Consider the following 16,381-nt stretch of genomic DNA (forward strand, 5'->3'; position numbering starts at 1 on the left):
AGTGTGTGTTCTCTTCTGCCCTGCTTGGATCCTATTTATGAAGAGCTATGTCAACATATAATCTATATTTCTATTCCTTAACACTTTCATCTCTTTTCCTCTCTCCTTGCCTTATCTACTGACTGTTCAACATCACATCCTTTCATGATCCCATCATTACTCTCCCTTCTTGTTGCCATCTCATTATTGCTATTTTTCTTCATGTATTTTGCCAAATGTCTTCCTAATTCTCCCCTTCACAACCTTCACCCCACGTGTCCCACTCTGTGTTACCTTCCAGCTAAAATGTGTGATCTTCCAGCTTCTTTCCTACCCAAAATACCCCATTCCCCCTGCCACAACCCCTTCTGCCGACCTTCTTCATCCAAGAAACTGTTGGAAGCGAGAGCTTACACTGCATGGAAACATGAGCTCGCCCACTCCGGATACATACATTTCTGAAAGAAGAATAGCAGATTATAAATGCATTAGAAGCACGCAAAGTAAAATCAGACCAGATTTCAAGATGTCAAATGCTGGGCGCTGTACATCCTCTCCCAGGTACCGAGAAGTTATTTCCATATTTCTTCAACTCCAGGTGCTGTTCATCCCCCATAGGCTTAGTTTAAATAAGACTCAGGCTTGTTCTTCTCCATAGCTCACAGCATCCCTGGGGAATCTATTATACAGAGAATGAGGCTGCGTTGCCGAAATACTCTTCTTCAGTGCCCAAAACACCCCGGACTGACGGTGCAGCTCCATGGGGACCCAGCCCCAGGGCTGTGCTCCTACACGGAATATCAACCACGAGACACAAAACAAACACAACGAACCAGACTCGGCTTCACATGTACTGAGCACAGCTCTACACACCTTTGCATGGCTATTTTCACTTGTACAAAATCCATTGAACAGTTCCAGCTCCGGTTTAAGATCCAACCTGAAATAGGTAACTGGCTCCTTCTCGCCTTTACGGGGATCTCCCATGGAAAAGACAAATACTGGACCAAATGAAAACCAGCAAAGAGACTCTTCTGTAACACTGCAAAATTTACAGATCGCTGCCAGCCCTCCGAGTGGCAAAGGGCTCTGAGGGCACTGTTCACCATTATTTAAAATGGACATAAGTATATTTTACTTTTTTTTTTTTAAATGATATTTACCCAGGGAGAAGGTTTTGTGGCAGAAAACGTCACTGGCAAAGAGTTACCTCTTTGTATTGACTCGCCTCTCGATTCATCTGCTAAACCCATAGAAGGAAGCGGCTTCAGTGTTTCAGATGGTTTTGGCTTCTATGCTGCTGAGTACAGTTGTATTAGTTTCTGAAATAGAGTTGGCTCCCAAGTTATTTGAAGCATTTGTACTCATTGAATGCTGGGAAATGTCATTAGCGTGCCATAATACTTCTGCCTAATGCTCTCCAAAGCCTATGCCAAAAAAAAAAGTGAAAAACACTGTCTATTTTGATTTTAGCAGCACAGCTTAAGTAACTGTGGTAGCAGATCTAGTGTACTGTAACCTTCTCAGTAAAGAGCTTATTTCCTTTGTCTGGAGAACAGACAAAAGAAGGTAATAGCAGCTGAAATAAAATACCTTTTCATGTTGGGGTCTCAGCTTTAAGTTGGAATCTCTTTGCCTACCAACTCACTTGCTACCTGCAGTAAACGAGGGAGTACCAAAACCAAACCACAATTCATCCCCACCAGCCATTTCAGCAGTTTCGTGGGGTCTCCCAAAATACTGCCATCTCCTTCTGTGCCATTTCTTACAGCTTTAATTGAACGTATTCCTCATCTCCTCTGGGGCACTCTGCTTCAGAGCCTTTTGTCTTCTGCTCCCCATTCCCCTTTCTATGTATTAGTCAAGCGTGGAGTTTGGAGCTCTTCTTTTTCCATCTGCTAATTAATTCCCATCTACGAGCCACCTCCTCCTCCTCCTCTCCAGAAGATGCTGTGTAGAACTCACAAGCCTATTCCTCCGGTGACTAACTTCCAAAATTTATGGCCAATCTTTTTCTAGTGGTGCCCTGCGGCATGACAGGAGCTGGTGCTGATGGGACAATCACCGCGTCCTGCAACACCTCCCGACACCGGCCTGCTCCGGGAATTGATGGTACTCTGCAAGGACAGTCCTACAAAGCTACGAAAACCCCTTAAAATCAGTCAGAATGTTGAAGCGAGGAGCAGCTGATTTTTTTTTTTTTTTAAACTGGAAGGTTTTGAACAGCCTGCACAGCCAGTGAGCTGCTGCACCCTGCAGAGGCAGGAACCATCCCAGAGAACTAAAAATGAATAAATAAGTAAACAAATGCTGGGAAGCCTCCTTAAAAACAAACCAAACCCCCAAGAAGATCTCTGCCAAGAGGCTGTGGGTGTACGTGTGATGGATGGAGATCAGGTTGGCAACGTTTAAAAAATGTATTTTGGAAAAAAAAAAAACAAATAAACCAAACTAGAAGAAATTGCTTCCCTGGGCAAGTCAGCCCAACAACATAATGAAACATATAAGACATGGTCATCGGTGCTAATTAAAATGAGGTTCTCAGGAGTGATGACTTTGGGCCAGAGTCTCAGGGGCTGCTCAGCCTCCGACGGCTCCTGTTCTTCCTCCTCTAACAGCAGAGGATTCGCCCTCTGCTTCAGCTCCATTTTCAAAGCATTTCTGCAAATTCACCAGCCTTGGTTAGCTAAGGACAGGTTACTCCTCATCATCACCCAAAGCCATGGTTTTAGCTTCTGTGAGCCTCCCAGGCTTCTTCTACCTTCAGCCTTCACAAACATCTCTTTGGCTGCGCGGTGAAGTGCAGATGGCAGAACCAACCAGAATTAAAAATTAAACCTGCGCTGATTCAGGTACGGGGCCCTTCAGCCCTGCGTATCCCACCTTCGTCAGAGGATGCCAAGGAAGTATTTAAAAACAGACCACACAGGGATGCTGCCCCCAAACACCCTCCCCACCTCCAGAGATTTATGGCTCAGTCATAGATGGGAACTTTGTGTTTAATAGTCTTTCACGGGTTTTTCTCATAAATTTGTACAGTTGCTTTTTGCACCTGTGTAAACACAACATAATACAATGAGGAGTTTCACAGATCTTGCAGAGAAAACCACATTTCCTTGTTGCTCAGAGCCCATGATCTGCTCGCTGTCCCCGCTGCCACCTCAGCCCCCCAGGCAGGATCCTGAGCACGCACAGCGCAGCACTTCAGGCAAAACACAACCAGAGAATAACGAGACAGAGATACAGGAGGGGACTGCACTCAGGAGGGATTTGAAACCTACACCAGTGAGCAAGTGATGAGTGATTACTTCTTCAAAGCAGTGCAAGACCTTCAGGTGGGACTGAGTTATAACTGAGGAGAAAAAAAACACCTCTTTTTCCACTCAGGAAACGATTTCTGATTTCAGCTCTCTACCAGTCATTTTGGTTGGAAGAGACCCTCAAGATCACAGAATCACAGAGTGGTTGGGGGTGAAGGGACCTCTGGAGATCCCCCCGTCCAACCCCCCTGCTCACGCAGGGTCACCAGAGCAGATCACACAGGTCGGTCCAGGTGGGTTTGAATGTCTCAGAGAAGGAGACTCCACACCCGCTCTGGGCAGCCTGGGCCAGGCTCTGGCACCTCCCAGCAAAGAAGTTTCTCCTCGTGTTCAGGTGGACCCTCAGTCTGTGCCCATTGCCGCTCACCCTGGCGCTGGGCACCACTGAACAGAGTCTGGTCCATCCTCTGACACCCACCCTGAGATGTTGATCAGCATTGATCAGATCCCTTTCAGCTTCTCCAGCTGAACAGCCCCAGCTCTCTCAGTCTCTCCTCATCAGAAAGATGCTCCAGACCCCTCAGCATCTTTGTGTCCCTCCCATGGACTCTCTCCAATAATTCCTTGTCCTTCTTAAACTGGGGAGCCCAGAACTGGACACACAACTCCAAATGTGGCCTCACCGGGGCAGAGTAGAAGGGGAGGAACAACCTCCCTTGACCTGCTGGTCACGCTCTTCCTAATGCACCCAGGATACCGCTGGCCTTCTTGGATCATCGAGTCCAACCATAACCTATCTCAGGCACTACACCACAACCCTGAGAACCTCATCTCCACATCTGTCCAACCCCTCCAGGGATGGTGACTCCACCACTGCCCTGGGCAGCCTGTTCCAACGCCCCACAGCCCTTTGGGAAGAAATTGTTCCCCAGATCCAACCTCAACCTCCCCTGGCGCATCTTGAGGCCGTTTCCTCTGGTCCTGGCGCTTGTTCCTGGGGAGCAGAGCCCGACCCCCCCTGGCTCCAAGCTCCTTTCAGGCAGGTCAGAGATCAGAAGGTCTCCCCTCAGCTCCTGTTCTCCAGCTGAACCCCCAGCTCCCTCAGCCGCTCCCATCACCCTTGTGCTCCAGCCCCTCACCAGCTCCATTCCCTTCTCTCAACTCGCTCCAGCACCTCAAGGCCTTTCTTGGCGTGAGGGGCCCAAAACCGACCACAGGATTTGAACTGTGTTCACAGAACTGTACGCAGACCTGGATTAGGCTTCAGATCAGCAAATCTCTCAGGCATCTCTCTCTTCTCTCCTGCATCTCCTGCTTTTAGGAGGAGCGGCAGAAAATGCACGGGGAAATGATGGTGTGAGCACAGGGCCGTGTTTCGCCCAGTTGCTGGGCATCAGCATCACCGCCTGCTCCCTTCCCCTTTCAACTCGCACAGCCCACCAGCTCAGAGCTCTCAATTTACCATCTGCCCTTGATCTCCTCTTTGTACTAACAACACACTGTAACTGCAATCTTTTTACGCAACAAACAATAAGGCAGATAAGAACAAACAAGGAAATCGCGAGCAGGACACAGGCAGTAGCGATGGTACATCCTGCAGTGCTTCCTGTCATCTGATCGCTGAAACTACAGAAAAACCCAAACATGGCTTTTGTCTGCAGCTTCACAGCTGTGTGAAAATAAACATATGGAGAAAATGAAAAAAAGCAATTCGAAAGTACAGAAAAGAATGTAAAACTTACCAGGCTCTAACTTGATTATTTTTACAGCGGCCAGTTCTCCCGTATGAAGATTTCTAGCCTGAAATAAGAGAGTTAATACATATTTAATTACACTGCAAAGGCACCTCACGCAGTCCCACAAACTGAAAAGATACGACATGATGCCATGTGTTACAAACACGGCACAACGCAATTAGCCGAGGGTGACCTGGCTGAAGATTATCTGGTTTTGGTATTAGCACAGCATCAACCTAGTTGGAGCTGGGAAGCGTTACTGGCAGCTCCTTTTGAGACTTTAGAAACCCCCAGCGAATGAGAGTTCACGCCTCTCCAACACCGTTTTTAAGGGTTGTTGAAACGGAGAAGCTCACGGGTGGTATGTAGGTGTGATGCTGCACCACCCGCCTCATGGTGCCAAACCTCAACGTGCTCTGAAAGTAGAACTGGGTGAGTTGTGATTTCCTGCGAAGAGCTTAACGTTGCAAACAAACTCCCAGCAGATGCTGGCAGAGGTGAGCGGTCCCCAGGATCCTCCAGAAGAAGATGGTCCAGTTAAGCTCCGCTTAAGCCTTTACAGAACTGTCCTCCCCAAGGTACAGTGTAAACTTCACCCTGAGAATTCAGCGCTGGAGGAAAATGTTACAGGAACCTCAGATACAGAAAGTTTTAAGCGGGGATTTCATTAAGACTGTTAACTGTAGTAAAATGAGCTCTAAACCACTCGGGCACCATCACTGGAGCTAAACTATATCATTTCTGACACACAACCTGATCCAATTAGGCGCTGCAGCATTCCCCTTTGCCCATCATCCATAAGTTACAGGAACCTAAACCCAGCTGTTCCATTCTGACTCTATGAACATATGAAATCTGGTGAAGAGGTAGATTATAGAAAATCAAGGGAAATCTGGGTTAGGTAGAACAATTTGGGCAGTTATATAAGATGAGGCTGCAAAGCAAATTTGCTGCTGTGGACCGAAGTGAAGGAAGCCACTACAGAAAAAAAAAAACGCACTTTGGACAAGAAGAAGTCTTAATTTACCAACAGGTAAAGCAAGAACTTGAGAGATGAACACCTCTGTTTTGTCAGCACTTAATAAAGTTTCCAAATGGGGAAAGGCTTCCAGCCAGGGGAAAAAAAAAAAACAACAAATACATAAGCAAAAAATAAGCAAACAAACCCCCACCCAAACCCACACCAATAATAATAATTGGCATTTCAAAGTCCTGTAGTGCTCAGCCAAGAGATGGGTGTCAAAACACATGCTAAGGAGAAAAATATGACTCAGCTGAAGTCAACGAGAACCTGAAAAACTGCACAACAGAACCAAACCGAGCAAATCACTGAACACAGAAACACAGAGTTATCTGCTAACCACAAAGGAAACCTTGACCACTTCTGAAAGTACCTTCCTACCAGAGATGCTTTTTAGACCACAGCAAAACCTTTGGTCTCCTTCGGCATCCCGAAGGAGCATTCGTCCCGGCACAGACGAAGGATGACGCCCTCACTGGTGCTGTTACACCTAACGAGGCTGGTATTTGGGGTTTAACCATCCAACTTTGTCTGCTGGAAGGGACAGCTCTCCAGCGGGTTGGTATTCATGAACTAAACACATCAAGTTATCTGAATCGCTCGCCCTAAAACTGCTTTTCTGGTCCTACAGTTGAATCTTCCGGCTGAACACACTTCTCAGGTTGATGACAGCAGGACCACACACAATATTCAAGTCCTGTTGTGCCAGCACCAAAGGCAAAAAAGTATTAATATTCCCTGATCCTCAACATTCTCGTTTGGATGCTCAGATACAGAAACCCTATTAGATCTTCAGTTTAGACAGTCGTGTTGCAAACACGCAGCAAATTACTCACCCTGGCTCTTCCCAAGAGCCATCGCCTCCTCACCCAGGGACACCCACGTCTCTGCTCTCACTCTGGGGCTTTTGTCTCCTCTTCCATACATTTCTGGCAGCTGAAAACTTGATTAATGATGAATTACCGTCATCTTGCACATCATTAAAAATGTAAGGCGGCAAGGGATGAAAACTGGGTTTCGATTAGATGTGACAACTATCAAATAAGGATTCCTCAGATCATTTTGAGAGATGTTAATTAAAGAAATTCTCAACTCATTTCCTACGGGTGACTATGGTTTGTGTCATTCTACTTTTTAAAACAAGATCGTGCAGTATCAAGGGAGTCAGACAGGAATGCACTACATCAACATCGCTGCCTTTGTGAAACAACCTTGAAATTTTACTATGAATTATGTAAAATTCTCCATAATTTCCCTGATGTGAAGAATTAGTTAATGATCTATCAATTTGTTTTATTGTTACACTTCCTCACTGGGGGGTGAGGCAGGAACTGAAGTCAACGTAAGGAACTATAGTTCTTCCAGTCATCTTATTTCCATTTTCAAAACCTAACAGCAAAATTTCTGGTCCCCTGAAATTTCCTCTGTGCTTCAAGTCTTCATTCAAAATCAGCTGAAACCAACCATAGGCCAGAGCTGTTCTGAAACAACCGCACGCCAAGTAATCCAGAGCTGCCAACTACCACCTATGTTATTCAGCAGCTGCTTAATGTCTCCTGAGCTATTTCTGATAGAGCAAGTTATCATTTATATGCATTTATATACAATTACCATGTAGAGATGTCTTCCTGAGAAGAAGGCAGAGCCTTTGCTATCTGTTGGTATTGATCTTCATTTTATTTAACGAGACTCAAAGTTGGAAATTGTGCTCTACATGGCTCAGAATAAAAATTAAAACAATAGGATTTGGGCAGAAGGCTCAAAAAGCTTCGACAGAAAACCTGACCTACACAAGAGTGGGACCAGAACAAAGGTATATTTGAATGAGGTGAGCCAGAGAGACAAATTTCTTTTGCTCAATGTCATATACAGAGTATATTTACTGAGAAAGAAGAGCTAGGTAGTCTTTTGGTCATGTCTTCTCCAGCTGTCCTATAACTATGGGTGAGTGACAGCATCCCAAATTGGGATTTGCACAGAGATTTGCACAGACAGAGCCTGTGTTAGTCCAGGACCAACACACGTTCTTCCAACCCAGGTACAACGTCAGTGGCGCATCACTCAAAAATGAGACGTGTACTGTTAGTAAGACTGGGGTTTTGGGGACTGGGGAGAGTTTTATGATGTTACACATCAGGTTTTCCCACTGAGACTGAACTTTTTTTCTCAGGACTGCATCAAAAAGCTGTCGTGGGACAGTGGATCCAACGTGACACCCACAGCAATCCCTGCATTTGATGTTTCCCATCGCACGCCCAGCAAGGTACACAAGAGAACACATTTTGGGCAGGACACTTTCCGTAGCTAATGACCAGAAATGACACAGAAAACTGGTTTCAGAACCAGTTATGCACTCTGCAGTTTTATTTCTTTTCAAGAGGGTAAGCCAGACAACTCCACCCCAGGGTCCACAGCACTAAACTGGGAGAGATGGTCAGAAACTGGAGAATCATTTCACTTGGACATCTGAACGCAAATTTGTGTGCTCAGTCACCTTGTCCAGCCACTTTCTCCTTCACCACTGAGGAAGAGAAGGGGAAGGTTCAGACACCAACATCACTCTCACAGCCTCCAAATTAGTATTTTCAATATTTGTGGTGAAATCCCTTCCTCGCCCCAACGTCTTTGTCTGATCTCCAGCCTTGGATCAACAGCCCGGTTCACCAGAAGAGCCGTTTGTTCGACTGCATCTTCATTTAATCTAATCATAATTGCAGCTCCTGCGGCAACGCTCCCGTGCGTCCCCATCTTATTCATTCCTTGCCAAGCTTCACTCATCAGTGACCACGACGTTTTGCCATCTCAAACACTGCCCGCTTCTTTTCTGACCTCTTACACTTTATAACTCTTAAGCTGCTCTACGTGGTTTTGAAATTCCCATTATGCCGCATGGTTCTTTCCACATCTCACAAAATCATCAAACAGACCCTTCAACTCACTGAATTCACATCTGCCACTGCCTGGAGCTCTCAGCCAACCAGGTGACGCAAAGAAACGTCTCACATTTGGGCTGCTCTAAATCCATGAAAACAGATTCATTTCTTACACACAGGAAGCATATTTAGTGTTTTAGCTGTGATTAAAAAAGAGAATCCAAAACATTACAAGCACCAAGGGAATAAAAAAAGAGCAGGATACCTTAACAAACCAAGACTACAGCATCTATGTACCAGAAGGCAGGAGCACAGAGACCTTGAAACAGAAGGTGGGATCTTGAAGATGCCACCACAACCCGCCCCTCTGATGGACACAGGTACCAAACCCACACAGGTGCAATTACTGCAGAGTTTTGTGGGTTCTCTTCTCTCCTTTATAAAACAAAATAACCAAAATCTACCCAAAATTCCCCCCAGCCCCATCCTGAGACCACCTAAACAGAGTACTGGGCTGAACAAAGGCTGCTTGAGATGCCAAGAGCATCTCTGTAACAGACGCTGAACACACTTTTCTCCTTCGTGCAGGAAGGTCTATGGATGGATTAAAAACGTAGAAGAAGGAACAAAAGAGGATAGATTAAAAAAAGAAAAAAGTGGGATGGCCATCAAATATTAATGCAAATCTTACTGAGATTTGCGCCAGCCAGAAACAACTGTCCCTCCCATCCGAGTCCTTGCAACGCTCCGTCCATCACAGGTGGCGCAGATGTCGTGCTGGTCTTTGCTACTGGAAAAAGACACCTGACAGTAATTTCTAATTTTCAGGGCTGTTTCTCTTTCGAGAGGCAGAAACACCCAGAGGCGATTGTTCACCCCGCGCCCTCGCAGCTGGATGGCGGAGCCGGAGAGCGGTACCAGGCTCCTTTACAGCGGAGGCTTTCAGAAACCATCTCCGGAACAGAGACCTTACAGATCCAACACACTACAAGAGAAACATCTCTTACAACCAGCACCGCTACTACTTTTTGGGAAGGAAAAAAAAAGATTCACATGCATGAGTACAAAGCGGGAGGCAAAGTTCCCACTGTCATCCCCTATTGCCACATTCACAGCACCTGCAGTTGCCCTTATCGAAGGAGCAGAACCCAGAATACACAAAAGTACCAGGCTTTAAATAAATTCCACATTAAAACCTGAAACCCAGATCTGCGGCTGGCACTCCTAAGCGCAGCTATAATGCAAATAAGGCTTAAATGTATTGACTTTTCCTGGCAGTTGGTGAAATTTAGATAGTGTATCTCTGGGAGGAGGGGAACCCACATGGACTTCAGACACTTTCTAACTCAAGGCCAATTAACTCAAGCAATAAGGGATTAAAAGCTCATTAATGATGTTAGGCCAACTCCTTTGATTCCAGCACAGAAAACCAGACTAAGGATTTGTATAAGGAAAGTGGCTTTACAGATCTCAGCAGCCACTAAAACCTTTATTTCTCATTCCTAGAAATAACTACAGAAGGACAAAGACCTACGGCAATAAGGGTAATAATAATAGCAAAGATCAGTGCACATCTTAACAACATTTATTTAAGAAAAAAAACAACACAAGAAATAAGCTCTATGCTTCCAAGTAGACACTGGTTATTCTCTTACGAAGTTTTCTTGGCAGGTCAGCATTTGCAAAATATTTGGCACGATCCTTTGAAAACTGAAAAGTCAAAGCTAGAAACAGACCCTGACCACAAAAGTACTATTTAGCAACTAATGCAGCACAAAAGATACAAACAAATACCACACGAGAAAAAAAAAAAAGGGCCCAATTTTGACTCAGTTGGAGAACGAAACCAAAACAGAAGAGAACCGTCTCAAGTTACAACTGTGTGCGTTAGATTGGTTTGAAAAGCTACCAGAAATAGCTCACTTGCCTGAGAAATCATATACATTTTTGAATGTAAGATCACACAAATCAAAGAATGCTCACAAAGCTGCTAATATACTTAAAATAGAGCAGATGTCTAACAGCTTTATTGGCCAGGGTATAAAATAGGGGAAATTAAAAACCAAATGTATCTTCAAACGTGTTATTCTAAACGACGACATATTTTATCACATTGTATCCGAACATCCCTCCCACCTCCGGACAGCGCCATGAACACACGCAAAAGGAAGATACCAACATTTTTTATTTCAAGGAAGCTATGAAGAATTAAGACTTATTTGTACATAAAAAGGATAGAACCCCTAAGCAACATGTCATATCACGTAGGAATTAAGTTTCTGAAGGAAAAGGCAATGGCTTGGGTTTTGGGTTTGATTGTGTTTGTTTTGTTTGGGGGTATTTTGTCTTGTTTTTAATTAAGCCACTTGTGCTGCATTAAAGAATTTTAAGACTCATCTTATTTTTTTAACACCAAAGGAAAAGACATTTTTTCTTGCTTTGCTTTGCAACCATGAGTTAACACACAGAAAGACACGGCCCTTCAGAGGCAGAACGGAGGAACCGCCGCCGGTGTTTTAAAGAGGAGAAACTGCAACTTGGAGATTGCAGCTCTTATACCATCACCACCTGTGAGCAGCTTCCTAACACATCACAAATCCCTTCAGAACAAATATCGGAACAAAATATCCAAATGTATGCATTTTGCTGGGGTTTTTATTTGGTTTGTTTAAGCTATTTTGCCTTGAATTGCAGTATTTCATGCTCTGAGCCATATGCGCAAGCTCATTTTGAACTCCTTGTCTGGGCAAACTCCTTGAGATTTTCATGTCCCACGCGGTACTAAGTCTTCCAAACCCAGGGTACAAGTCTATATCGACTTCTTTTCTTTATTGTCATTCATTTGATAGAATCTAGAGAGATGCTGATGAAAAACAGAGATTTTTCCGTAGAAAAATCGAACTCCAACAAAGCTGTTCAGTAAGTGCCTCCTTAAAATTTCAGTTCCTCAGAGGTGAACTCACAGTTACCAAACTAAAGGGAATAAGCCATAAGTTGTTTTTGTGAGAAAACAGGTCTGGGTGTTTTGTTCTTTGTTGTTGTTATTGTTAAATAAAACAACGCCCAGAACAGAAAGAACGAATAATAAAGCAGCTGCGTAAATCAAAGAAGTTAAAAGAAAACTAGTTAAAAAATAGGAGCAGGGAGATTGTTTCCCTGCCCTAAGATGAAGCTTTGGTTTGCAGCTCTGCTGTATCAGTTGCGAAGATGGGTAAGACATAATGATTTCCTCAAAATTTCATTTGTGTACGTGTCTATATGTACTATAGTGTCCCTGCATCTTTCTGACAGTACCACTGCCCAGCTGTTTCTACTGGAAAAAAGCCCAACAGCTATTTAAAATCTTCATATTATATCTTATGACGATGAAACAGTGATCAGCAATATTTCTAATTCAGTAGGCGGTTCAAAATCACAGCCTGGAATTCTGTTGAAATAAACAGAAATGACATTTTAGTGAAGTTTTTTAAAGAGGAAAATTAGAACTTTTAAATGTGCTAGATACATGAGAAAGGTTAAGTATAAAGTATGCTTTGCATTTCTGCTAATTAAGAGATGAAATATGCTGCCGTTTCATTACAGATTATATCTTTCACGATTTTACAGCTTTCTTATCCTCTCACATCTTATTTTTAGCCAGAATGGAGCAGATAAACTGGTTTGATTTTTTTGTTTGGTTTTGTTTTCTCAGTTTTGACTGATCCACTCGTTTAAACGATGTAGCTTGAAAATAAGAAACAACTGGTTTTGACAGCTTAATCTCCAGTTGTCCAACACCGGTTTCAAGCACTTGGCCAGTGACTTCCTCACTTTACTGGTTCAACTCTCTTTAAAACACGGACCAAACCCACGCTGCTCAAATAATACGCATGCTACAGGAACTAGAATATTACAGTAAATTAGGCCTGATGATTTAATTGGAATGCGTTTGAGAAACCCGGAGGAAATCTCGATGGGGACCCAAAACCGCCCCCAGCTCACACGCACCCTCTGCTCCAGAAAATACAAAGGGGCAAAAAGGAAAGTTACTTCTTTACATAGACAAGATTTCCTCTCGGCATGAAGTTAAAATACCTACAGGATAACTCAGCATTAAGTCCTCAGTATCCTTGTTGTCCTAAGAAGTGCTGTACTGGAGGTTTGACGACCTGCACGCCCGCTGAGCAGAACAGAGCGGTATATTACATATACTATAAGGTCTCTACAAGACACAATATATCCTGCAAGTATATTCCACCTGCAAGAAGGTGAAGATCCCATTATTGCCCTTCTCTGCACACAGAGACTGCTACAACCACGCAGGGATCACACGCAAATTCCGCTTCAAGCTTCGGAAAAACTTCCCGTAGCGAAATAAAAACGCTACACGGGGATGAAGTAATGGAAGCAGAAACCACGAGGGAGTAGGAGGGACGAAGCCGTAACGTCAAGATGAGACCACATCCCAGCAGAGATCCAGCTGATAAGGAGATGCTCAAGCCAGCACAGCCGGTCTGTACTCAAGGGCAAACCTCAACACCCACGGAACGAGAAAAAGGCAAAATTTCTGTTCGTGTACCCTAAGCAGGGGGTCGGTTGTGACTGCTGAAGCGATGGCAGATCATAAAACCCTCTCAAGATCCCCGTATCCATCCTCATGACTCCCTTTTCCCCCAGTTTGATATTGTGAGGGAAATTTAAAACCAGACTCTCTGGACGGGAACAGTTTGACAAAGTTTTACAGGCACTATGTTAATCAAAAAGTTCGTCACGCCTCTTCACAATTAATAGAGAAGCAGAGGATCAGAACTCAAACAGTGCTTTAAATTTAAACGCAGACACGCCTGACAAAATGAAACAGCATCATCAGAAACTGCTTATCCTGCCCAGTTACCAAACTCCTCCTAAATATCGTGCTGGGGAAGGTATTTTGACTATGCATATATACTCTGCCCAGCCTCAGAAACCCTCGAAAACCCTCAAAACCCCTCATGAGCTGCTAATGCTACAAAAATGATGCCCACGTGGCTGAGCAAGCTCAGTTCCCTCCCTCCGCATGTCATCATTATCATAATTATCATTTTTTATTTACATTAACAACCCCTCTCTGCCAGACAATACAACTGTGAACACCTGCAAGTGGTACATCAAATATTATCCCTTACCCCACCTTAGACCAAGCGCATCAGAATTTCAGCTGCTGCTGTTTTCAAACCTTCGTAAACACAACACAAATACCTGAAGCTGTTAATCACTGGAAAGCCATGAACACTCATTAGGTTCTTCTTCCCGTCACATTTTAATTCTTTAAGTTTTATAAGGGCAAAGTACACTGATAGAAGATGGGATGGCCCCACCTTTATTCTTTCTACATACCATGTTTACATTTCTGTGCCTGTGCAAGAGACTTTGCCACTTTTTTCCTTTAAGATTAATGACTAAATGTCCCAAACATCTTTGGGAGTCTAACGGTTATAATTCAACTACGATCTTGCATGTCTGTACATTAAACAGCGAGTTAAGGCAAATGTAACACAGTTCAACAGTGCTTCAATAGCAACGATCAGCAAACAGCCACACACAGCCGAGAACAGAACAAAAATCCAGCTTCTTGGGGTGGAGCATCACATTAAATGTAAGAAGAAATGATGCTTTTAATGCTGGACACGAAAGAGCTACACAAAGAAAGCTCAGGAACAATTTCTTACCAATAAGCCAGAGTCCCCCTGCAGTGACCTCTTCGCTCTCTGAAAAGAAACAGCACCTGCCTTTCTGGAATGCCTCAAAATTCACATTTCAACAGGCTACAAATCCAGCTGTTCACACTGACCTGAAAATGTTTCATTCAGCTTTCTGGAAACATCCAGCCACATATTCCTCATTTCTATGAAAACATGAACCCTCTATACACTATATTCATGCAGAAGACACAAAAATAGACTTGGGAGAAGAGTAATTCCGATGTGCCAGAATATCAAATATGGCAGTAAAGATGTCATTGTGATGGAACAGTTCATTAAATGCAGCAGCTCTGGCCACCAGGACTCCAAGCTCTGAGGGATATCCCTGCCTGCATCTTTTTACATCTTGCGTGATCTTTTCACTATCTTCAGGAGCAGATAAGTCAATAGAAACACACATAGCAACGCAAAGGATAACAGCGTAGGGAGAAGTACAGGAAGAGGCTAAGGCTTTGGAACAAAAGCCTTGGCACTTCGTACTCTCCCTCCATTGCAAGAAAGTTCAGGTATTTTACTGCCTGCTTATGATATACTGACCAGCACCTGCTCAAACTGTATCTTAAGAGTCCTGCAGTCTCAAAATTGATCAGCTTCCAGAGATCTGTGATGCTAAATGCATCGGTCCCATAATTTGATCACCTCTTGACACAGCCAAGAGGAACATGCTGTCCTGTGTCCAACAACTCAGCTCCTGGTCACTGGCTCGCAGATAAGATGTCAGCCTTTCCCTAGTGCCCCCTCCCTCATCTTCCTCATGTTTCCACGCAAGCAAGTACCTCTTGAATCTCTTTCCTTGAGATGTGACAGAGGCAGGATGGAAACAGCACCCACAAACCAGATTTGCTCCTGAGCTTCGGTCCGAGCAAAGGAGAAGCCAGGGAGCGATTCCTTTGCTCACTGAAACAAAGACACAGGCAAGCTGCGGCTCCTCAGCATGGCGTTGTCCATCCACCACGGGAGAAGGTAAACTTGGGCTCTGTGAGCAGCTCAGAAGGTCCTTGCAGACATTCTCTGCCGCGCCGGATCAAATGAATCACTCTAATGCTTGGGTGAAGGAATTCAGAAAGCTGAAGAGCAGAATGGAAACCTCTCTGTACCAAACGCTGAAATTTTCTAGGAAGAAAGAGCAGTTTATCCAGGGTCCGTATGCACGGAGCTCCCAACAGCTCAGACCTTCACATGATGGAGACATTTCATTTAATCATCACAGAATGGTTTGGATTGGAAGGGACCTTAAAGATTGTCTGGTTCCAACCCCTGCCACGAGCAGGGACATCTGCACCGGCTCAGGTTGCTCAGAGCCCCGTCCAGCCTGGCCTGGGATGTCTCCAGGGATGGGGCATCCACCACCTCTCTGGGCAGCCTATTCCACTGCTCTACCACCCTCATGGAGAAAAATTTCTTCCTTATATCTAATCTAAATCTCCCCTCTGTCAGTATAAAACCACTACCCCTTGTCCTATCCTGTTTCCCGCAGGGGAACACATGAGCAGGCAGATCTGGGGCTCAAAACTATGCCAACAGGCTAAATATTCTCCAGCTGATGAAGATACTGATTTTGAAGAGCTGGTTAGGTGGGAACAGAGTTATAAGGTGTCTCACTCTCAGTGGAGCTGCTCTGCTATTCTGACAGACAGGAGGGACTCCAATTTCTCAGCCAAGCCACTCTTGAGCAGAGTCCCTAAAGAAGAAAAGGGAGAGAGGCTGGGAGATGCACGACAAATAACACCGCACGGTGCTGCCTGCGTAAACACGCTCTCCATACTGGCAAACCACAGCTTGCGGAAAAACG

General features: G+C 44.5%; 1 protein-coding gene across 1 annotated transcript in view; it reads right to left on the bottom strand.

Moving 5' to 3' along the window:
- Positions 1 to 16,381, bottom strand: part of MAP4K5 (mitogen-activated protein kinase kinase kinase kinase 5) — a 61,446-nt gene that overhangs the window by 37,649 nt on the left and 7,416 nt on the right. The window contains exon 3 of the mRNA XM_065635509.1: positions 4,982 to 5,039. Coding sequence (XP_065491581.1) covers positions 4,982 to 5,039 — 58 coding nt within the window. The remainder of the gene's footprint in view (positions 1 to 4,981; positions 5,040 to 16,381) is intronic.

Source organism: Caloenas nicobarica, chromosome 5 (assembly GCF_036013445.1).
Source record: "Caloenas nicobarica isolate bCalNic1 chromosome 5, bCalNic1.hap1, whole genome shotgun sequence".
Classification (NCBI taxonomy): Eukaryota; Metazoa; Chordata; class Aves; order Columbiformes; family Columbidae; genus Caloenas; species Caloenas nicobarica.